The following is a 24,538-nucleotide window of genomic DNA, read 5'->3' as shown; positions in this document are numbered from 1 at the left end:
CCGTGTGACATCGTACTTTTTGTAAAGAATCTTCAGTCAATAAAAAGATTCAACGCTTTCACAAATTTATCTTTATTTTTACATACGATCGTCCCCGGTCTCCACGCTACTTTCCAGTCTAAAAGAATGAAAGGACCCTTCACAAGTTATGTCTATTCATGTCGATCCATCCATATCCTTCAAAGATGTTTAGGTCCTTTTCGGTGAAACGACCACCCGCCCGCTTTTAGCCACCATTAACATCGGTGGCAAAACCACAACCACCGCTAACCTCTACTGTGAAAAAGCACGAGGTTCCTATTCGATAAATTACGGAAATACTTGATGGAGTACACTTCGAATGCATGGTACTTTGTCGTGAAAACGGATGGAGAAGTGACCTAGGAATGTATATAAACATGCAGACAGAATTACAAGCCAGAAACTTCACTAAAACTTACATAAGCACACAGACTATCCCACTTCAGTTCACAACGCAGTACCGGTCATCAGTCTCCGCCGTTTATTTCGTCCAGGATCACGATAAGCGCGACGATGAATGCATAGTCGATGTTCGGATAGACCATGACCATGAACTGGTCCTTCCCCAGCTGCACGCTTTGAATGCTCGTCTTCTCATGCATCTGCACCATCAAGATTAGTCAGAATCAATGATACGTTCACGATCTTAAAGTCGAGCTTTGAGTCTATTCCGTACCTGCGCGACAATATTAGAGGATTCTCCAGCGTAGATGACACAAGACCGATCGAACCAGCTACCTTTGACCTTGAAGTCGCCGACCTGCTCGTTCCTGTTATTTGCTAGAAACACTTCTAACTTGGTCTTGAGTTGGATCACCGCACTCGTTTTGGCTGTGAAGATGAGGTCTCTCATGTCCGAGCTCTCCCCCCTGAAGGCTTGCCACCGGCTATGAGCAGTCATTATCTACACCAATCATCTTCACCTGAGCCTCTTGATAACAAAACATCATTTTCGTGCGGATTCTGCTTGTCATATAGTCTGCAAATGGATCACTGTTGAACCTGGATTTTGCTTAACCGATTTGTCGAACTTCAGTTTCTTTGGTTCATGTACTTGCCTAGTTAACAGGCCTCACTCGTCCTAAGGCATAAGCAGAGGTACACAACACCTTCTTCGCTCTATCTCACACTCTCAATAACTATCCACACTCTCCACTTTCTCGTTGTCTATACAGTGCAAGTTTGTCCTCCTCGTACTATATATCAGTGAGTGTGTAATGACTCTGTGTCGAGGTGAGTAGTTTAGGTTCCTTCCTGAAACCTAAGACCTACCCATCTGAACCGCTTTTCCATTTTTTTGAACTAGGAACTTAGAATTTATCCATCGGAAATAGTTCCATATTTTTTGGAACCTGAAAATCTACCATGCATACTGTGAAACCTAGAACCTATCACGTCATAGGTTCTAAGGTTGGTTTCAGGGACTATCCAAGTTCTACATGTATTCTTAATTGAATAATTGCGGTGAATTATCATCTCTAATGATCACCATTTTCTGCTATAATTTATTTACCATAATTCATATTTAGACACGAAGAACATGGAAACATTAACAATGTAAACCTTTCGGTCATGGATATCGCTGGAAATAGAAATTCAAACTAATGGTTCTAGATTTCATACTCACCATCGGACACTATTAAATACTATAGAATTGCGCAGAGACATATAACCAAAAAAAAAAAAAAAACACAAAGACTTATTCTAGATCTATCATACATATCTTGAAACCTATCATGTTTTTATTGGTTCTCAGTTCCTTTCGAAACCAGCTTCACCCATGTACAGGAAAACGAAGAACTGATCGGTGTCTAGCTCTAGAACCTATGAAAAGCAAGGGTAGATATCCAATGCTTGGGTAGATAGCCAGTCAAGAGTGAACCTTATGCCTAAGGGTGAGAACGGGGTTCCCGGAGGCATCAATCAAGACCCTACGGTCATGGAGGGTGAGCAAAGCTCCCTTCACTTTGAAGATGAGGTTGCCGTTGTTGTCGGTGACCACGAAGTTGCCATCGCTTAAGTGCATCACCTTCTTCAGAATGGCCACGTCCACAGGGTAAGGGCAACAATATTGAAGCCCCACAACGGGTTGTGGAGCAAAAAGGATTGTCCCAACTGGTTGTGCCATTGGAGAACAATCTCTGTGTGTGTATGTGGGAAACTGATGGGTTTCTATGTTAGGGCGTCTTGTATATATAGTGACACATAATAGCAGAAAGTGTCAATCTGGAAAGCAACTTAGTTTAATGTTTTGTGCTATTGAGAGCAATCACATTACTCTCTCTCTTTCTATGGAAACTTGTTGATTGTTACCGTTAGGATTAGATACAAAATCACAGCGAAATAAAGTAATAAAGATAAGAAAGAGAAATCGATATATAAGATTTATACTAGTTCACTCTTGAATAAAAGCTACATCCAGTAGAAAATTTCACTATAATTATCACCTTTTACCCCTCTGTTACTACTATCAATTACAAGAGAAAAAAGATTGTTTATGACGATAGCTATTCATGTGCTCAAGTCTAAATTACCCATAAAACACGGGCTCAAATTACAAAGTTCATTGAAAGAGGTTCTTGGGAATATAAATCACATCCCAACACCTACGTAAGCAGAAACCGACTATATAGAGAACTACTTAATACAACATTCTTGGGAGTATCAAACTTATTGGAGAAAAGGTTATGTTAAGCCTAAGTCTTGCTCAATTGTAACAAACTTAAATGTTAAATTTGAAGCCATATGGGTCAGTCCTGACGGGTTCAAGAGGGACAGGGAAGTTGACTTTTAGTCTTTTAGGCTCTGATGCAAGATGAATGCTTCTTCTGCCTTCAGCCATCTTTTTGTACTCTGTGCTTGTAATTCTACTTCTCGCTCTTCTACAAAGTAAACCAGAATATCAATACTTGTGTTGTGTTTGTGTCCACGTCTGCTGCACCTAATATCAATCTTAAAGAACATTTCATTTCACACATAAAACTAGATTGGTTCACGAGGAATCCAATTGAAAGAAAGATTGTCCTTGGAATTAGTCAAATAATTCGGCCAAATGACGTGTTAATGCATCTCAGAGGCAGATATGACTCCCCGTCGAACAACGACATGAAACTTTTAATTAACTAATCCTGTCTTTCTTAACTTTAATGAACTCATCATGTCTTAAAGTCAATACAAGGATAGAACCATGTAACTCCGGTATATTCGGTAGAGAGTACAACATAGGTACTTACTTATAGACTGCACAAGGGACTACTATGTAAGGTAATATAATATCCATACTATCTTATCATGATCTGTAGTATCAATCATAGTCAACTGTGATCATGAACATTTCGAAGGAAATATACAATATTAGGAGGAGATATAGAGAGATGTGGCAAATCTCATGGATATTGCTAGCATCCCTCAAACTCAAGGTGACCTCGGATAGCATAATAAGAGACAAACTTGAAAAAATGGGATGAAGAAGAGAGGTAGTGTTTTGTTCATTAGGCTTTGAAATACATACATACATACACATATATACATATAAAATGACCGGAAATGAAACTTTACTGAAGGCTCGTTGGCCCGGCCTGGACCCATAAGGCTCGAAAAACTTCGGCCTTTATGGGTTTTTGGGCCATCGGTTTCTTTTGCCCAACCCTAGTGCTTTTTTTTTGGTGGGGGGGAGAAGGAGGGGGGCCTTCAATCAACCCTAGTGTTTAGCGATACGTTAAACTTACAACATCTCGAAGATAGGTGAGGCAACTATGTTGTACGATAACGCCATGAACCATGGGACATAAGCTATGGCACCCTTTTTTTCACATATATTTAAGGAAAAACTGCGGAGCAAACATTGCCTCTTCCTTTTCTCGCAGTAATTACTTTTCCGTTCTGTCTTGTCGAAGTTACTAGTCTCTCTTGTCGCGATTGATCTCATTAAGAATGGCGACAAGCGCGACAATAAAAGCATAGTCGACGTAGGGATAGACGGTCACCCCGTAGCTCTCCCTTCCAATCGCCATGCTTTGGATCGTGTGCTTCATGTGCATCTGCAAAGCCATACAAGACCGCAACGCCAACAGTTAGGTTCAGTTTGATGATCAACCAAGCTTCTCTGTTCTTTGTGCTCGCTACTACGTGAAAGAGCGCGAAATCAGTTGACCTAATTCGCTTTGCGGTCCCGTTTCGTTAGTTGGAATCAATGATAAGGACATGGAACGATGAACAATCTGTGTCTAGAGCTGCTTTTTCGTGTCTAGATGGCAGATGATGATGCTTGTGAGCTATCATTGAATCCACCATCCGAGTATTCCCCTAAGACTAGGGTAAAAGAATAACACACCTGGGCAATTATGGAGCTACTGTCTCCGGCGTAGATCGAGCAAGACCGGTCCATCCAGCTTCCTTCGACCCGATAGTCGCAGGTGCTTTCGGATTTGTTGCCCGCTAGGAACACGTGCAACTTGGTCCTGAGTTGGAACACTGAGGACGTCCGAGCGCTGAACACCAGATCGTCTGGCTCTGTGCTTTCCCCTCTGAAGACTTGCCATCTCGAATGCGCAGTGAGATTCTGCATACGAAATATTTTGCGCCTAAGTTAGAGGGTTTAATCAACCTATAAATTATAGCAAACACACTACGATAAAAACTAGACGGCGGATTGATGTTTGGCATTGCTTTATCTAGACAGTCACCATCATCATCGTCGTTGTCGTCTCGTTATCATCTTAGACATGAGAGGAGGAAGGAGATTGTTAATTCTGAGAATCCTTTGAGAACCACCAATCTGGAATAGAGTTAGAGGGAGAAAGATTGATAACTCCCGTTTTTTCTTAGGCATGAGAGGGTGATGATTAGGTTTTGCTGGACATTAAGACCGTATCAGGATAGAACAAGAATGCGTTTTTTGTTCTCTCATTGGTTGCTTCGTGAAGATAAGAGACACATTCCCAATTTGAGATAAGAACCTTTTGTTTGAAGGTTAGGATCGTGTTGCCGGCCGCGTCGACGAGCTTGCGCTTCGCGTGGAGCAAGCTGAATATGTGCTTGACCTTGAAGATCTCGTTGCCGGCAGCATCAGAGACGGCGAAGTTCCCCTCGGTAATCGAGATGAGCTTCTCCACCATCCCAAGATCGATTGGGTAAGCGACACAGTACTGGGGCCCAATGACCGGCGCGGGGGGCGGCGGCGGGGGTTGGAACGGCGCTGGTTGGAACGGCGCGGGTTGGAATGGCAACGGCTGTCCGGCCATGGTGATTCGAGGAGGGCGTGAGGGAGGTGGGGATTGCAATACAAATGCTGAATATGAAGATGGTTAAGGCAGGCTCGTACGTTAATTTTCACGAATGAGCACCATTGTTTCGGAAACAGTCCAGCTAGACAACGAGCGGATGATTAACAAGAAGTCGTGCACAGTTAAAGGAAAATGTCTTTTTCCTCCTTTTTTTTTTTCCTCTCTTTTGGTTGAAAATTAAAAACGGTAATTTTCGAAATTACGTCCTCAATGTAACTGATTCGCTTGCGGTTGTGGAAAATAACGTTTTAGAAGCGGATCGGAATTTTGCAATTAAATTAGGAGCGAGAAGAACTCGACAGAGAAACAAAACGAGTAACAGTAATAGACACGAGAGATTTACGTGGTTCTATTCAAATGTCAAAATTTACATCTATGAAAAGAGATAATCGCCAATAATCCATGAATAAATCGGAGAATTATACTATTACAATCACTTATACTCGACCTTCCATATCCTATGTTCTTGTTTAGGAGTCTTAGGCACCGCACCCTCGAGAAGGACATCTAGGGATCCGGCTCCTAGACATTTGGCCTCAGCACTTGGGTATTGAGACCTTGGGAAAGAACCCCGGGCCCCTTTGCCCAAATTATGACCATGACACTTGATGTATTGATAAATTTTTCACATGTGTACTAGTTTGGAGTTTTTCATTGTAACAACTCAATAAATTATCATACAACGATGCTTAGTGATTCGATTTGGTTTCAAAAAGTTGTAACCTAACCAAACCTCAAAAAACTGTTCGGTTCAATTTGTGAACCGTTTTTCTGAATAAGTACTCTTGAACGGTTTGGTTTAATTTGGTAATTTCACGGTTTAAACCGTTTTTTACTCACCCTATTCTACGGCACCTCTTTTGCAGAAAATGAGAAACATAGAAATTACAAAAGGTCTTCTGTAACAAAAAAATAGAATCTAATATTACCTAATATTGTAATTAGAAAACTACATACTACCAAAATATAACCCCTATTAAAAAGAAGAGTAACTACTTATAAACATATATATATATATATATATATATATATATATATAACACGTATATAAAAGATAATACGTAAATACACATGTTTTGGCGATATGTTACCTCCGTATGTTGGTTATTTTTGGGTTTGTCAAACTTTCATTATTCACAGAGTTAAAGAATGAGAATCGAATGCGTCATTTTGTAATGGAATTTTCGCATTGCATGCTCTAGCATGGGCTTCGACCCTAGGTACTATTTGCGATACATTCTTTGTCGTTTTAAATGATTGAATCGGTGAAACTTTAGGACGCGCCGCGGAAAAAGTGAGACTCGTATCATTATCGGCTACTCTAATGGTGTGGCAATTGCGACTCATCAAATGATTTCTAAACCAAACCATTTCCCACTTAAAATGCTTACATCACCACAACCCTTTTTTCAAAATTTCCGTGAACAAGGCTTTTTCCTTGTACAATCGGAAAAGCACATCGACGAAGAAAATCACACAGTACGATCCAAAAATACACATTGATGGAGAAAATCCCACAAACACGGCGCATCCACCCATGTGTTTCCTTTCAACTTTGACAACCCCTATGATTGATCTCGTCAAGGACGACGATGAGTGCGACTATGGGTGTCAACGGGCCGGGTCTCGGCCCGGCCCAAGCCGGCCCAAAACTGAACAGTGCCAAGCCCGTCCCGAACCCTCTTCAAGCGGGGTCGGGTCGATTTCTTTTTTTTTTCTTTTTTTTTGAATTAAAATCACTTAACATGTTCGTTTAATGAAAGAATATAAAAAAAGTGAAAATAAGATAAATTAAAAAGAAAACGTGAGTGAAAAAAAAAAAAAGCTGGAATCGAGCCGGCCCAATCCTAACAGTATCAAGCTAGCCCGAAAGGCCCGAAAATTAGGGTGAATTTTCGAGCCTAGTCGGATTGGGCCTGGTTGGACCGGCACGGGCTTTTTTGACACCCCTAAATTCGAGAGGAAAGCGTAGTCGACGTTCGAACACACCGTGACCATGTAGTTGTCCTTCCCGATCAGCACGCTTTGAACCGTGTGCTTCCTTGCATCTGCAACAACACCAACACCAACACAAAAACGCAATCCACCCAAGTAAGGTAGCATTAACGAGTGTTGCCATATTTATATGAAAATACTCAAATTTATTTATCACACAAATTCAGTCTAATGCCGCTATAATTAGCACTGTAGGGTCATAATTGCGATATGGTAAAAAACTAATTATATGATATTTTCTGTAGAAAGCGTTGTCACACGTGACAACATTTACGCTATAGAATTTCTGCTCCAAAAGTATTTCTAGAGCACAAATCCGGCGATAACGCAACTTCCGAAGCAAAAATCATTTTGGTTATGCAACTTTATTTTTCTACATCTAAAGCATTTTCTTATTTCGGAAGTAGTTTTGAACTCACTTAAAGAAGTAAAAAAAAAAAAAATACTTCTCTCCGGAAGTAGCCAGAAGTTGATTTCTAGAGTAGAAGTGTTGCCATGCACGCCCTATATATACCCCAAAAGTCGGTACATCTTGTACATGAAACATTTAGGCAAGGGAACGATACGTCTATAAGTCAATTATCATTGACTTATCAGTCCCCGTCAATTATTATTTTTTCCTTTAAAACATGCCACACATATAATTTTCCTTTTCCTTTTGTGACGAGAATTAAGTTTATCCAATAAATAATCGTTTTCTTATGAAACATTTACCTTGCCCACGTTTGGCATGCAATAATTAAATTTAGAAATACGAACACGGTTGAGTACACTCGTTGTTCTTAGTTTTCTGTTCGAGGAATATGGTAAACATATTCAAACATTCTATGTAATTTATATATTGAAAGTAAGTGGGATCCACACACATGATTGGTTTGTTTAAACATTTAATACAATCTTAGTTAAATATTTGATGGGATAATGACACAAATGATTCTTGAATTTTGGCAGGATGTGCAATGCGGTCTATGAATTTTAACTCAATGTTCATTGTGGTCCTTGAACTTTTAATTTGTTGAATGTAACCATTCAATTTTTGGTACATATTCAATATAGTCCTTAAAAAATATGAAAATGATCAATGTTATCCTTCCATCAATTCAATTTCAGAGACCACATTAAACATTTTCATATAGTGAATGGACTAAATTGAACATGTACAAAAAGTCTAAGAACTACATTGAACAAGTTAAAAGTTCAAGGATGATATTACACATTAAGTTAAAGTTAGTGTATTGAACAAATTAAAAATGACATTACATATTATGCCAAAATTCAGAGACTATTTATGTCATTTTTCCTTAATTGATAAGAGAAGTGTCGAAATTTACCTGGGCAACGACGGTGGGAGTCTCGCCGGCATAAATGGTGCAAGAGCGGTCGAACCAACTCCCTTCGAACCAGAAGTCGTAGACATCTTCGTTGGTGTTACCGGCCAAGAAGACATGCGACTTCTTCTTGAGAGAATTGACGATGTCTTTGCACTGAACACGAGATCTTGAGGCTCTGTGCTTTCTCCTCTAGACACTTGCCATCCGCAATGCGCCGTCATGAACTGCAAAAACATCAAACATTATGACAGTGATAGTATTGATAATACTAGTAATTACAAAAATGACATTGTTATTGCTTCAACGATGACAAAGAGCGTAAACTTTATTTCGTTTTCCTAGCTCGGATCACCTGGCTTAGGAACCCGAACATGTATGATGTATGTATTTGGTAACATTTCGGTATGTGAGGGTTGTCCCCGGTACTTTTATTCGAAAATCAAAATTGCCCCTCTACTCTTTTGAAAAGCGACACTGATCGTCCTTGAACAGTTTGACAAAATTTAGAATCTCTCTACCAATCTGTGGTCTTATGTGAACTGACACCATTCGATAAGATCTTGAGTTTCATGACATACTTGATCTCATCAAGCGGGCTCAAAAAGGAGCAAAGTTCTTCATAGCAGTGAGTTACTCGAACCTTCACGTTAATAGGATGAGCAGAAGTAACAAGAAGCAGATGATGTATGTGAATGATCATCGAATAAAACCTTTTGTCGGAGGGTCATGATGGGGTTTCCGGCAGCATCGAGGAGGATGCGCTTCCGGTGCACGAAGGTCAAGAGAACGTCCTTCACTTTGAAGAGGATGTAGCCGGCGGTGTCGATGACGACGAAGCTGCCCTGTGAGCACCTTCTTCACGATCCGGAGATCGACCGGATAAGGGAGGAAGTACTGAGGGCCTACATGTATTGTCTTAGAATGGAACAAAAACCCCCAAGGCTCCTTTTGTAAATTGAGTTAATTTACGATCCTAAACTTCTGCTTCAAATCTCGTGTATTTATTTGTCTTTGAGATTTATATCGTATTAATTTTGAAGGATGGGAGTTTCTGAATTCGAAAAATTCTACTTTAATGTCACCTAATGTCACCATAGGATAAGTTGGGCGAGTTTGAGCCTTTATATGAGACTAAATTAGCCACTTCGGACCCTTGTTTAAGACAAGATCCACTTTAGGCCATTTTTTGAAAAAAATAATTGCCCACCATACCCTTATTTGAAATTTAACCTAATAATGAGCTCCATGTATGAATAAAAAGAAAGTTCTAGTTTCACTAAGACTCCATTTGTTTTGCAGAGAGCCAATGGACTGGAAAATATTTTTCTAAAAATGATTACTTGTACCGTTTATAAATATGAATGAATGAAAGCCGTTTTCATCATATACGTTGTCGATAATGAAAATATTTTTTATTGACTAATTATTTCAAATGATATAAGCAATTTCTGCAATTTCACAAAAAATGAAAGGTCGTTTACATTGTTTACAAAAATTAATGAACGAAAAATACTTTCATGGTTCATGAAAATTTTTAGACATAAAATTAATGTCAATGAGTAAAATATTTTTCATTCGATAATTATTTCAAACTATATAAACAATTATTTTTAAGAATATTGTCCAAACTTGAAATTGTGATACGAGAAGTGAAAGAATTTTCTTATTGTGATATTCAAATATCCTCCAACTTGAATTTGGCAAACAGACGTTATAAATCGCGACCTCGTTTGTGAAAAAAATGTCAGCTTGTTTCGCTTGACGAAATGCCTTTTCTTTTTCGTCTATCGATATCGACGACTTCCTTACAGCTCAGACAGCATTTGCGTTCTTCTTGATCTGTTCTGGCTGCCCATGAAGTGGTCAAGTGCGTCGTCGAAGAGGTTTGATTACCAAGGCAAAGAACCGAGTCATACGAGCACACTTTTCATCTGAGGAACGACTCAAAGGAGAAGAACACGCGGGGTGGGATTTGTTTCTAGCGGACCCATGTCGATGAAAGCAGTCATCCGATCTTGACGCTTTCCATTTGCAGGTTGAGAACAAAGTTTGCCTTTTTCAAAACCTTTTTCTTGTATGTTTGTAAGAGGTTGTCATGGTCAGGCGGTGAAAGAAATGAACATCCTTTGTTTGATCTCTGCACAATCTTGAATTGATGCAGATTGATTGACTGTTGTTCTTTGACGGGCAAGATTTTTTTGACTCATTAAGCTGTAAATTAAGGTTGTAGTACTTGAGCTAATAATTGCGTTCTAGATGTTCGACGGAATGCCTGAATGAAATTACAGGTGAATTCCCTACCTTCATGACGGTAGGGCAGCCACGGTTTGGGAAGAGCCAAAGTCTTCGTTCCGAGGCTGTTCGCTCCTGATTTCGATATGAAAAGGCTGGCTTCTCTGAAGGGCGCGAACCAATTTTTGAGGAGGAACAGGAAGTGGCCATTGTCCCCATACAAAACAAAGTGGCACCAAACTTTCTGTGAAGAGCAAGCCATGCGAACTCTAAAAGACGCAGTCAAGACCACCGTAGAGCCATTGTGCCACCACCGCAATCAGCATCTACTGCAAAATCCTACTGGGCCCAATCTTGTTACCACTCTGGTAGACTCCTTTAGTGCTTACAACTGTGAACCAACCCCAAATGCTTACCGCTTCATCATCCAGAGTCTATGCGAAACCTCGCAGTTCCACCTGATTCCACCAGTCCTTGATCACATTCGAAGTGTGGAGAAATTCGAAACTCCTGAGTACATTTTGAGCGATCTTATTAAGTTCTATGGAGATTTCAACAAAATTGAAGATGCTGTTGGTTTGTTTCTCGATATACCTAAGTTCAGGTGTGTCCCTACTGTCTACTCACTGAATGCTCTACTGTTAGTACTTTGTCATAGCAGAGATCACTTGAAGATGGTGCCTCAGATTTTGCTGAAGAGTCAACAGATGAATATCAGGATAGATGAATCGACTTTTAGAATAATGATTGGCACACTCTGTCGGTTGAAGAAAGTGAATTATGCTATCGACATATTGAATAGACTGATAAGTGATGGATTCTCAGTTGATGGGAGAATCTGCTCGCTGATACTTTCATCATTCTGTGGACAGAGGAACTTTTCTAGTGTTGAGGTTTTGGGCTTTATGGAACAATTGAGGAAAATGGGTTTTCTCCCAGGGCTAGTGGATTATACGAATGTCATGAAGTATTTGGTGAAGAGTAGAAGAGGCAATGATGCTTTGGATGTCTTGAATCGGATGAAGGTTGATGGCATTAAACCTGATACTGTTTGCTACACTATGGTCTTGAGTGGGGTCATTGCCGAGGAGGATTATGAGAAGGCAGAGGAGTTATTTGATGAAATGCTTGTTCTGGGTTTGGTCCCTGATGTGTATACCTACAACGTGTATATAGATGGTTTGTGTAAGCAGAATAATCTTGAAGCAGCTGTTGAAATGGTAGCTTGTATGAAAGAACTTGGCTGCATACCTAATGATGCTACTTACATCACGATAATTAAGAGATCATGTAAAGTTGGGGAGCTGAATAGGGCAAGACAGTTAGTGAGAGAAATAGGATTGAAAAGTTTCGGACTAATGTTGCAGATATATATGCTTCTGCTTGAGGGATTCAGTGATAATGGTAAAATTACTGAAGCTGGTGATTTAGTGGATGAATTATTGATTAAGAGTTCACAATTTGAATGTTTAACAGTTGATGAGATAGTATGTAGTTTGTGCAAGCGAAGATTGTTCTCAAAAGTGCCAGAGTTACTTGAGGCGATTGTCAGGAAGGGTATAATTCCTGGAGCTATGACTTGGGAAGCACTTGTTCGTAACTGCAGATCAGAAATCAATTCGCTGGAGAGTAGTCTAACTGAGTTGGTGAATTCTACACAAGTTGAATGAAGTGCGCTTGCTTTTGTTGAATGGCAGCCTTGTTTGAACCCTGTTTCGTAGAAAATTGAAAATTTGAAATCCATGAAGAAGCCAGTATTCAAAGGGCCATAGAAGATATGGTGCCCTGTAGATGAATGCCTATTTGGTGAACTGGTGCCCTGTAGATGAATGCCTATTTGGTGAACAACATGGCAGTGCGAAACTCTCTCCTTCCACCTAATGAGGAGGTAATTGACTACTGATGTTCTGCTATTTCATTGATGGTTAAAATGTGTTTGCTTGTGGAAATTGCATCTATACCTTTCGCATATTTCACTTGCATCTCTCTTTTCTTATTGAGATTCATATCCACTTCTACATGGCATGATATAGTACTTGGATTGAAATAGATGAAGTGCATCGTTCACTGCTTGTGGGTTGGTATTTGGAGCTTAACAAATGATTGTCCAGAAGGGGATGATAATAAGTCTTTGACAAATAGTTTTATGGTTTCTTTATAAGATCATCTATATCTTGAACTAAATACATGTTATGCATTGAGATGCCTGAAATTTTCTATTTTGAAAAGATAGTGAAATTTCTCACAATCTTATCAGTCCAAATTAGTCTGACATGAATTACCTGGCCAAACTTGCATCAATGTAATTATCATTTCCCTGCTATAGTCTATTGTTATTCAGGAATTATTAAGGCCATTAACCTTCAGAATCCTTGGGTTCTGGTTTATATATCAAGTTATTGACTGCAGATTTGAATTGTTATTGCTTTCAATTCCTTAATGAACTAAAATATTCTCAGAGGTTTCGCACATCTATGCAAGAGTTTCTAAATGCAGTGGAGTCTACATGTCAGATTTATTTCCGTATCATTTTCTTGTGATTAGACTCGCAATTCTGTTGCCTGCATTGAATTATTGTCCTTTCCTTTCTGTCCACCTCAGTTTACTATCTTTTTATGTCATCGTTTCCTCCACCCAGTGAGTAATACCTATTTCAACCGCCTATCTATTAAAGTATTTTCCTTGAGGGTTTAGAATCTTTGCTTGCTTCTATGTTATACTCTTTTATTTGGCTTTGGGCTTCTTGTTCTAACTTCACATAGTCATGTGAGGTTTTCCTTCTTTTTTTTTTTTTCTTTTCTTTCTCCTTCCTTGTACATTTCTGATGTTCTTGAAAATTTATTTTTGGCAAAATCCTTTTATTCCTATAAAAGAAAATCACTTAAAGGGCTTCTTCCAATTGTTTTATAATCGGACTTTTTGGGTCCTTGTTTTGCAGAATATGCATGGGTTGCAGGAAATGGTAACAAAACTTTTCATCGATTCTTGAAATATGAAATTTATGACAATAAGTGATCCGACTACTTCTAAATGCTCTCTACATTCTTCACAAAGCTGTCCTCAGGTCACAGTAGTGATAATTACATGGTTCAGAATGTCAGGTAGGAAAATCCAACCAGAATGTGAATGCAATGTTAGAGATTTTTTGACGTTTGCATTGATGTAGTTGGTTAGTAGATGTAGTTAGGTAGTTGGAGCATACATGTAGCTAGATTTTAGTGGTTATCCTCTACTTCTTACATGCAGGTCCCTTCTTGTACTTTTGTAGTCAGAGTCAATACAATGCAATGCCAAAATACACACATACATTGTGCTTTGTACATGTTGAGACTACCAACTTATCATCACCTAACACCTTCCTTGTCCTTAAAGCTTCCTAAACTTGTTATCGATCCACCAATTTTGTGGGATGTGTTTCACCCTGTGTTGGTTGTGTTTCCTCTCATGTGAAGCTAATGGGAGGACGAAGGCATGGACGTGAGTGCTGCATTTGTCATGTGGGTAAAGGGATGATCGGAATTCGATGACATCCAGCGATCTATTCGAGTGTGTCGTCTCATGCAAGGCTATTGCCTGGGGCAACGATTGCCTAAAGCACGTGAAGGTGGTACGCTGGAGCGATGAAGACTGAGGAATCGAACTTAGAGATCCGAAGCTCTTAGCAAAATGTCAATGTCCTTAGAATCAGTTGGCGCATATCAACAACATACGACTAAGAAGCATGAGTAAAGGATCAATTTGACGCCCTTCTCAAGTTTTCTATATTTGTGCAAGTGAGATGGTAAGCTTTCCATATTTTGTGCAAGCGAGAATGTAGTTTTCTTGGTATACAAACATTGGTTGGTTAATGCCAATTTTGCAAGAAAACCCCATTAGTTTTCATATGAATTTCTAGCTGTTAAGAAACGTCAATCAGTCCCCTTCTATTATGTATTGTGGCTTAATTATCTCTTGACAATGCATCCACCACGATGACTTCACATATGTAGCCATCGACACCCTCGAACAATCAATACACAATTAGCATCTCAACGTGAAATGTCGACAATGTTCGCACTTTATGCATTTCTTCTTTATGATAATCCCGATTTCTTTAATGCGGGATATCCGACCTTTCGGCTCGACTGGTCCTTCCGGATATTAGAACGATTCACAGTCTCTCTTAAGCACTCCACTTTGAAAAGCATCCATTTTGTGATATTCAATCTATGGATCCTCTTTGATAAGAAACTTGGACGATCTTGGTTGCAATCTGTCTTGAGCGCCCACTACAAGGCGTCTGATACGTAGCAAGCACAGCGCGGTTGTGTCTTAATTTTAATCTATTCCAATGTTCGTGTGGTACCTTTTTTTTTTTCCTTGGACGGTGCCGACTATGTTTAGAGGCAAATTAAAAATAATGGATGGACCGGACATTGGGGGTTTTTCAGTTTTCTAAGTTTTGGGATGATAGCGATTCTCTAATTTTCCCCATTAATTCCTCAAGGGCATTAGCATCTATTGAAGCAAAGAACAAAGTCTCAAAGAAAGGACAGCAATGCATAATCTACTTTCCAGCATACATACTTGTCAACCATTTTTCCTCTTACCTAAGTCGGATTTACACGGGGAATGTTGAACACGGAAAAGCCATATGAACGAAGCAGCTGGAGACAGAAACGTCGTAAAGTAATTCGAGCTTCTGATATCGCGATAAGAAGCCATTTACCGGCGAAACAAGCCCATGATAGACAAACACATGGATCAGCAACTTCTTGAATCTTGAACATGCATGTTACAATACTTAGTAAGCAAGGAGACAATTCCAAGTGCTGAAAATGGCAATCCCCTGAAGAATGGAGCAACAGAGACGGAGAGGGAAGCAACATTTTGAGATGTCCTACTGATAAAAATCCTAATCCCCCAAAAAAGAAGAGGAAAAGAGTTGAAGATGTTCCCCAGTCTAGGAACCTCCGCTGCTTTCGACAGCTTAGTCCTTCGAATAATCTCATGGTTAATCAGCAATTCGTGCAATATAATACCTACTTGAAAAAGAAACATACACTGATGTACAGTATGCTTCTGTCGAACATGAAATCTACAGTGAATTGATGGCTCGAGATTGGTCTAAGGCTTCCTTATTTACCCATAGATGCCAATATGCTCAGATTTTATACATTAGAATGAACTAGATATTCATTTCTTCGATCATGCCGAAAGGATGTCATTCATGCGCACCTCATTATGCTGACTGTGTAGATGAATAGCCTGATTCCTCATACATACATTATATGTCTACGTCTTTTTGCGTATATGAGAGAGAGAGAGAGAGAGAGGAGAAGAAGAAGAAGAAGAAGCTTTCATGGATGAACTTAAAGGTGTGAACTCACCGAGCATTCCGGAAGCAATACTGAGAGAAGCTTTCATGGATGAATTCAGAGGTGGGCTGGTCACGATGGGGAAGAAGGGCACATGAAGAACCCACTCATGGTTCGCCAACCCTTCAAGGTTCAGCCAATTTCTTGGTTCTCTCCATGTACGTACGGCACAAGTCGGTAATGCACGTGCCCTGCTTCTCCATCGTGCTCTTCGCACACCTTCTCATGTCCGCAAGCGAGAGCGAGCAAGATTGAGAGCGAGAGAGCGAGAGAGGGAGAGAGAAACCATGTTGGTAGGTACTACTTTGGCCTCACCAATATATAACAAAGAAAAGGATGGAGGATCTATTATGGGAGATTTAGTCCAACAAATTACGATAATACCATATCAAAAAGATTGGTCTAAAGTTACCCAAACAAAAACAAAAAAAAGTTAAACCCTAGTTTAGTTTGGAAACGAGAATTGTTTCCATCTCGTGATATTCACGAAATGAATCCCATTCATTATGTAAAATTTTCTTCTTTTTAGTACAATGCATTCAACTTGAAGGAATGAATCAATCAAAGCTTTCGTTGGCATCGTGGGACCGTTGACGTTTGTCGCAGAATTAGAGCGGACCACACGCATTGAAATCCCCTTGGATTGCACACTTGTCGTTCAAAAAAGGGCTCCCGAAAATCATTCCAGGATCCTTCCTCTTTTTCCTTTTTCTTTCTTTCCATTTTCCATCTTTTGAATTGTCCATTGCATTTGTGCAATTCAGCTTTGATTTGCCGCACGACTCGAATTCAGTTGCGGATAGAGCGGTGATATCCGAGGGGCAAGGGGACAATTGTTGGGTACGAAAATCATCTACATTGATGCCGGCCGTTTGAGCCAGCGATTTTCGGATCAAATTGGCCGGAATCGCTCAATCGGCAACGAGTCAAAAGGTATATATGACTCAATTGGCAAAAATCGAAAGGTTTTCTAATTGAATTGGCCAAAGTGCGAGAGGCTTAGGATTTATTGGACAATTTTCTTCCACACCTAGTGTTAGTGTGTGTCGAAAACAAATATTGACTTTATTAAAGTCAAAACTTAGAGAATGAATCAAGCCTTTCTGCGTCTTTGATCGGGTAATAGCTAGAGGAATACGTAAGATGGCGAATTTCAACGGAATATGTTTTATCAAATACAAATATGATCGTTTTCCCTGACTCGATACCTTAGTTCGAATCGTCACGCTTACGCATTTTCGTTTTGACGCCTCAATCCTCACGTTTTTTTTATGGAATTATAAGAGCTGAGCTAAAAATCTTTTGCCCCAATGGGTGGTCAACTTCCCCACGTGGAGAAGACACGGAGCAAAGAAGAACCACATACATGAGCCAATGTGAGATTAATCTTCTGACTTCCGTGGTCAGATTCGTTTCGGCTAGAGAACGACTGGTGTGCCTTGCTTATGACACCATTCGTGACCACAACACGTACATGCAAAAGCTGTTTTTAGGTCAAATGTGGCTACAGAAGGTAGTGGAGTTGGGGGCACCTTTGGTTTCACTTGCAAATTTAATAGTTTGGGCTGCTGTTTCTTTGGAATCAAGTTCTCTCCCTCTCCCTGTTTTTCAAACACGTTCCAAGAACAAGACTAGACTCAACATTATAGGAAAAAATTACCAAAACAGTCATAACCCTATTGCAATTATGCCTATTCAGTTCTAATCCTTTCTTCTTCTTTTTTTTGCCAATTCGACTTTAAACCTTTTGCATTTATGTCGGTTCGGTCATTTCGATCAATTTTGGCAAGAAATGTTGATGTGGGGCAGCAAACGATGATGTTGCAATTTTTAATAATTTTTTTTACAATTCTTTGAATTATCTGGTTATTTTTTTTTTTTTTTCTTTTTTGCTCTTCCTTCCTTTAGCCCACCGTTGAGCTCGGCAATCGATCAAAGGCTAAGGCGGGTGAGGGCGAGCCTCCCTAGAGGCTAGCGAGATTAACCTTGTTGGCCTTTGCCTTTAGTCGGTCATCGGGCTCGGCGGCCGATTGGAGGAAGAAGGAAAAGAAAAAGAAATATAAAGGAAAAAAAATTTAAAAAAATATTGAAATACAATTAAAAATTGGCCAAGTCGGCATCGGTCGCGTCATGATTTCTCGTCAAAATTGGCTAGATTGACTAAATTGATACAAATGCAAAAGATTTAAGATTGACTTGGCAAAAAAAAAAAAGTTTAGAGCTAAATTGATACGATTGTAACAAATTTATGATTTTTTGGGTAATTTTTTTCACATTATGGGATAAAATGTCTTTGTGAATAAGAAAGCAATGATGAGGTTGACTAATGACAGCACAAAAATGAAAAAAAAAACAAAAAACGTGCAAATGGTTTTAGAATCCTATGGAGGGAGGGAGTTTTCCGATGGGTCGACATAAACAACTTGCCTGGCCAAAAATATCAGAACCAAAGTAGAGAAAACGAAACATAAACCACTTGTATCATCGTCACGTCCAAATCCTAGAATGCTTTGAAGGCTGCCGATCGCCACAGAACATGCGTGGTTTTTATTGTCCTGTTTCGTGAGGTTGCTATCTTGGCTCACGCGAAGAAATCGATGGCTACTCCAGTAAAAAAAAATGAAAAAGAAAGATTAGGAGTTTAAGAAGAAAAGAGAATGCTTGTAAAATGCACAAGAGTTTGGTGACATTCGTTCATGGTCATATGGATCCAACTGATAAAACGTGAAAAGATTTAACTCTCAATTAGTACAATTAGAAGATTTAGAATTGAATTGACAAAAACGCAATAAATTTGAGGCTTTTTGGACAATCTTTCCTTGTGCTTAGCTTTTGATTCGCAAGGCATATTGCTAATTCCTTGATTTATACCTCGCGAGATCATACATGTTTTCTAATATATGGAGAACATAAAAAAATAGATTTAGCTTTTCGCCCACGAAGAAATAAGCAAATAGAGGTAAAATCCTTCTTGTATGATCTTGTGTTAGAATTTCCTTTTGAAAACTTAGACAGACTTTACATTAGACATGGTTTCAATGTTGGTTCCAGAGTCTAACCATGTTCCACCTGTGTTATTAATTAAATGATTACAATAAATCATTACATTTTATAACCACCACTTGTTGCTACAATGCACTAATCACAATTTTTATTTAGACACCACATAGCTGTGATCCTTATTTTACGAAATGCATTGGGAAGTTTCTTTAAAATTCCACCTGTTAGCCATTTTAGGCTTGCTTGTGTGTCTATTTACGGATTGGATATTTCAACACTTTACGATGGCTTGAATCTTTTCTATTTAGGGTGGGCGGTTTCGGGTTTTGATTTTACTACCTATCCATCGGAACATGTTTCTTATTTTTTGAAAGCTACAGCCTACCTTACATACCTTGAAACCTAAAATCTACCCTGTCATAGGTGTCGGTGTTGGTTCTAAGGTCCACCCAGGTTTCACTCGTATTTCTAATCAAACGATTGCAATGAATCATCATATTTTATGACCACTACTTGTTGCTACAATCCACTGACCACAACTCATATATAGATACACAAATAATTTGAAACATTAACGAAGTAAAAATCCCAGCCATAAGAATCATTAGAAATAAAAGTTCAAACTAATGGTTCCAGATTAAACACACATCATCGGCCAACATGGAATACTACAAGATCGCGTGAAAATATATACAATGAAAAACACAAAAAATTGCTATAGGCTATAGGTTCCAAATTTCAAATTCCAAGGTCCACTAATTTGGAATCCGGAACCTACCCATCGATATAACTTTCCTAATTTTTGGAACTCGGAACCTACCCTACATACTCTGAAACTTCAAATAGAACCGATTTCCACCGACCCGGTTCCCGTTCTACCCTAAAACCATGCACATCCCGATTTTCTATCTTACAACCTTAAAAAATTGAAATTGGGAAGAATTTTTGTTTCTGTGTGTATAATGTTCTCGCATCATGTATTTCTATCAAAATTCATCGTAATTTCTTATCAAGTGTTTTTGTCAATTTCTTTAATGCAAATATTTCTTAACATGGCGGTTTTACTTAATATTTCAAACGCCGCTTTCTTTGTGTACGTGCACGCTAAAAATATGGTAAAATAAACCTAACTTCCCAGATAAAAATTGCACCATATAATTCTTCCAATAACCGCAACATATGGATAATCTTAGGTTCCTCCACACAGTCAAAAGTCAACGGACATTACGAAATCAACACGATTGAAAGTGTCGGACACCTCTTCTCAATTATTCCTCTAAGATTGGTAAATGAGGTGATTGAAAGTTGACCAAGAACAAGTGGTAGGGGTTTCGTGGCTGACCAGTGCAATATATATATATTTTTTCACATTTTTTCTTTGAATAATAAGGTTAAAAAAATATTTTTATTTTTTTATTTTCTTAGTTTAATTAGGTGGTCCGAAGATAATCATGATCGCACTCGATGTCGTTTTTACTAGACCCACCGACTCTTTCAACGTCCACTTCCCTCCAACCACAGTGAAAGGTCCTTTAGATGCTTGTCATGTCTTAAAACAGGGGAAACGAATAGGATTGGTCTTTGGTTAATCTCCAAAAAATTAACGTTTTAAAGTTAGATTAAGGATGAGAGTTTCAAGAATTATTAAAAAAAAATGAATGTTTGGCCAATTTTTTTATTCAAATCAATTTAATGCTAACTAATTATGCTATTTCTTATTATAATTTCTCGAATACAATGACAATTACTCGTGCCGGGGGATCTTATGCAAGTACTATGCCTCCGGAGTGCCGCTCATGCAACGTTTTTGGCCAGCAAGCCCCGGGATTAGAGTCGGGGAAGACCTAGCCTGCTTTTCGCGTGTGCTTGTCGCCCTCTTGTTCTTATGACGTGCGACAATCCATCGATATGCCATGTCCTCGCTATAGACATCTAACTACTAGCAATTTGTTTTGGATTGGATTTCAAAATCACAATTATTGAGAACTACTGGCTACGCCCGCCCGTCGTTCTCTGAGAACTTGAGCCACGTCTTGTAAATTCCATTGCCCCTCGGCCTCATATGGTTTTTCTTCATATTATTTTTTGGTTTTGGGAACATCATGGTTATCATCCTCGTTTCTGCGACCGTACCATAATTTGGATCCTCACTTTTGAAAATCTATGTTTTGCATCATATTTTTCCTCGTTACGGAATGTCAACTCGTATCTCGCACCAAAATGATCTTTGTCCGCTTATTCAACAAAGTTTCATTATCAATTCCACCGCATCACTCTCTTCACTCCTCCTCCCGAGGGTGCCCTAAAACTCTAACTATCCCCCCTCCTTTCCTCCTCCTCCCTCTTCCCCAACTCTTTCAGTCGCCGTCGCCGACTCGCCAGTGTTTTCTCAACCCCAAGCCTTAATTATCCGGTGGCTCATCCCGGCGCAACACCGTCTAGCCTCTTCTAGATAGTGTGGACCTACGTGAAAGAGGGGTAGATGGGTCTTGTAAGTTTTGGATTTTGTCCGAAACTGCAAATTTCAGATTTTTGATAAAATTAAGGTCCGTGTTGCTCACTTTTACTAATAATTCACCGGTTTTATTGGATTGCTCGGGAACTGGACAAGATCGGTCCCAAAAATTGAGAACCGGCCCTTCCGATCTGATTCTTGATTTTTGGATGTGACCAGAATGGGAGCAGTCACCCCTAATGTGTATTACATAAAGATAGCGCATGTACGATATTTATTTGTGAAGATCTTCGGCGTTTGGACGCACGAGAGATGGGAAAGAGATGAAAACAACTTATGAGTAGACATCCACATTCTATCTCTTTCCTAGAGATTGAGGAAATCTTCCTCTGGCCTATGAGGCGTGCTAATTATCAAATATCTTGGATCAATTGCATGGTCCAGATTGCGGAAAAGCACATAAGCCGTAGACAAAGGCATATAAACATGCAAACGTCCCCCCTTCTTTTTTGGCATAATTTCGTTTGATTCCTTTGGCCCGCCATATATCTGTCCCAATCTCACAATATTTTGGCGACGAGATGATTCTCGAGAAGCCCTTTGTACGGTAAAAAATGGTGGAAACTAGGGTTTCGGCGAAGGCGGGAAATGATTCCATGCTCAAGTCACACAGCACCGAAAACCCTGATCAATATTCGAATGCCACGTGTATTCGGCATATTTTACTACATCAAAAAAGGATTTTATTAACGAGTGTAGACATACTAACAAAAGCAATTAAGAAAAATTTACATTTTTTTTTCATGGATTGCTTTTACTATTTTATGTGTAATCAATTTTTCAAAGATTGAAGTAATCCTAACTAAACATGCTTAACCGCAGCCTCAAGGGCACTCGTTAATAAGACCTCATAAAAGATACTCTCGTTTTTTTTGGTAAGGATAAAAGATACTCTCGTTAATGCTCCCAAATATGAAAAAGAGAATTGCCAATGTGCATGCCCTTCAAGCAAGCTTGATTTTCATTCAGTGGTGCAATATTACATGTTTCTGGGTTAAATAAGCACATTGGCCAAGCCCTAGCCTAGAGGAGAGGCATAGGAATAATATAACTTGTTACTTTCATAAAGGAAAGATGGTGTACAATCCATTTATTTGCTTAGTAATGTGGTAACCAAAACACCACTAAGAACTAATATGTTTAGATATAACTTCTTTTGTTCCGGTGTGAACCGCACTTCTCGTTCAAATGTGATCGACTTGATTTGATGTTACTAAGTTACAAATAATTTCTTCTTGGGGGTAGGGGCTTCAACTCGTGTCAACAACAGAGAAGGCAAAAATTGACAAGCTTATTATGGATATCATATAAAGAGAATGAAGGGCATGGGCTCTCAATTATCTAACATATAATCTATAGTTTTCTATGTACCATTAGACTAGTGCAGATTGGATTTAAATAAGGATATGCCATGGTGGTGGCCTTTATCTTTGGATGGTGGGCTTTGTGATCTTACATGCATCCAAATTCGCTCGATTCGACCTGGCATACACTGACAGACAACGATAATGACACGAGTAGGAGACGATCTCCGTTGTCCGCACCATTCCATTAAACAAAACCCTAACCCATGAACAGAAAGCAAGACAACAATTCAGAAAGCCTTTATGGTACAAACTCTATAAATATTTAGAGATGTCAATTCACAAGCCATGCTTGACATCAGCTTTGAGAAAAGGGGGGAGGGAAAATAGTGAGTGATGGGAAAAAGTTCAAATTAGTGGTTGGGTGAGGTGGTAATTAATTAAGATTATGTGATAATTAATCTAGTGGAGAGCACAAGCATGGTGTTTAGGTAAAGGTTGTCCAGTAGGCACGCTAACACATACAGTGGACTTATCACCCAAGAGCATAATCTTATGCACAACACAGTGGAGGAAGGTAATGATGGGTGTCATAATTAATTAAATTGGTGTGGTTGAGGAGTTACCTCATCAAAGAAGGGAGATTTCTCTCCTACAGGGACTTCCGGTGCCTATTCGGTAATCCAGCGAACTGCCTAGATGTGTTCCTTATTTCAACGTGTTGGTATCCGTCTATTATGCATGCCCAATTGCCAATCATATCTTTTTTTTTTCCTTGATGGTGCATGAAATAACTCTCTATTTTCTTTATATACGAGGGATTCTGAAATTCAGACGAGGTTTCGGATAAAGCAGTTTAAGGACTTACTTAGGTTCATTTATGCATAACATAGTGGAGGAAGACAATGACGGGTCTGATAATTAATTAAACTGGCATCGAATTTAATTTGATGCCTTTCAGATCAATGGGTGTGCGAATTTGTCAATTAGGGTTTGGACAAGTCAAAAAGATTCAGCAAGTGTGACCAAGCTCGAGTCCAACATTGGAATGATTAAGGTTTTCCTCCTTCATTTCATGTGTCATTTCCTGTCTCTAGTCCATTACAAAAGAACAAAAGTAAAGTCAATGATCGATGAATACTTGATCACGTTTGTGGTTTTAGGGCTATTTCCTGGTCTTTTCCCCCCTTGTTTGATGTCCTTTTTTCTCCGTAATTTGAGGAATTCCATCTCCAATCAACTAATACAGGGTTAGCTAAATCCTCCTACAAGCTCCCTAATCTCTGCAAAAGGAATGTTTTGATTCGAAGTTTGCAGCGCTACCGACAAATTAATCAAGAACAAATTGCACTTTGTCTTTCTTCAAGCACTGGGGCAAGTTAGGTCTCTCTTCAAGAAGAATTGGTTCAATTATTAGCTCTCCATAATTGATAAATTTTGAGTATTTTATCCGGCGCAATCTCTTCGGGTCACGTCAATGAAGAGATATCGTACTAAT

General features: G+C 39.2%; 2 protein-coding genes across 3 annotated transcripts in view; one reads left to right on the top strand and one right to left on the bottom strand.

Annotated features, from left to right (window-relative positions):
- Positions 1–488: 488 nt before the first annotated feature.
- On the bottom strand, positions 489–2,149 carry LOC115749261 (protein LURP-one-related 15-like). The gene is made up of 3 exons (XM_030685998.1): positions 1,904–2,149; positions 698–925; positions 489–623 (listed from the first exon to the last, which is right to left on the bottom strand). The coding sequence occupies exons 1-3, from the start codon at positions 2,147–2,149 to the stop codon at positions 489–491; spliced, it is 609 nt and encodes a 202-aa protein (XP_030541858.1).
- An 8,210-nt stretch (positions 2,150–10,359) lies between these two features.
- The window catches only part of LOC115749276 (pentatricopeptide repeat-containing protein At2g38420, mitochondrial), a 28,478-nt gene continuing 14,299 nt past the window's right edge, over positions 10,360–24,538 (top strand). The window contains exons 1-5 of one of the 2 annotated variants that reach the window (XM_030686015.2): positions 10,360–10,667; positions 10,825–12,627; positions 12,677–12,752; positions 13,803–13,986; positions 20,749–20,763. In XM_030686015.2, coding sequence (XP_030541875.1) covers positions 11,011–12,534 — 1,524 coding nt within the window. In that variant the 5' untranslated portion in view covers positions 10,360–10,667; positions 10,825–11,010 and the 3' untranslated portion in view covers positions 12,535–12,627; positions 12,677–12,752; positions 13,803–13,986; positions 20,749–20,763. Of the gene's footprint in view, positions 12,628–12,676; positions 12,753–13,802; positions 13,987–14,110; positions 15,255–20,748; positions 20,764–24,538 lie in introns of those variants that run through there. The other variant, XM_030686016.2, reaches the window with a different exon arrangement.

Source organism: Rhodamnia argentea, chromosome 10, assembly GCF_020921035.1.
Source record: "Rhodamnia argentea isolate NSW1041297 chromosome 10, ASM2092103v1, whole genome shotgun sequence".
NCBI lineage: Eukaryota > Viridiplantae > Streptophyta > Magnoliopsida > Myrtales > Myrtaceae > Rhodamnia > Rhodamnia argentea.
Note: the sequence above shows the minus strand (reverse complement) of the source record. Positions and strands in the feature narration are given on the sequence as shown.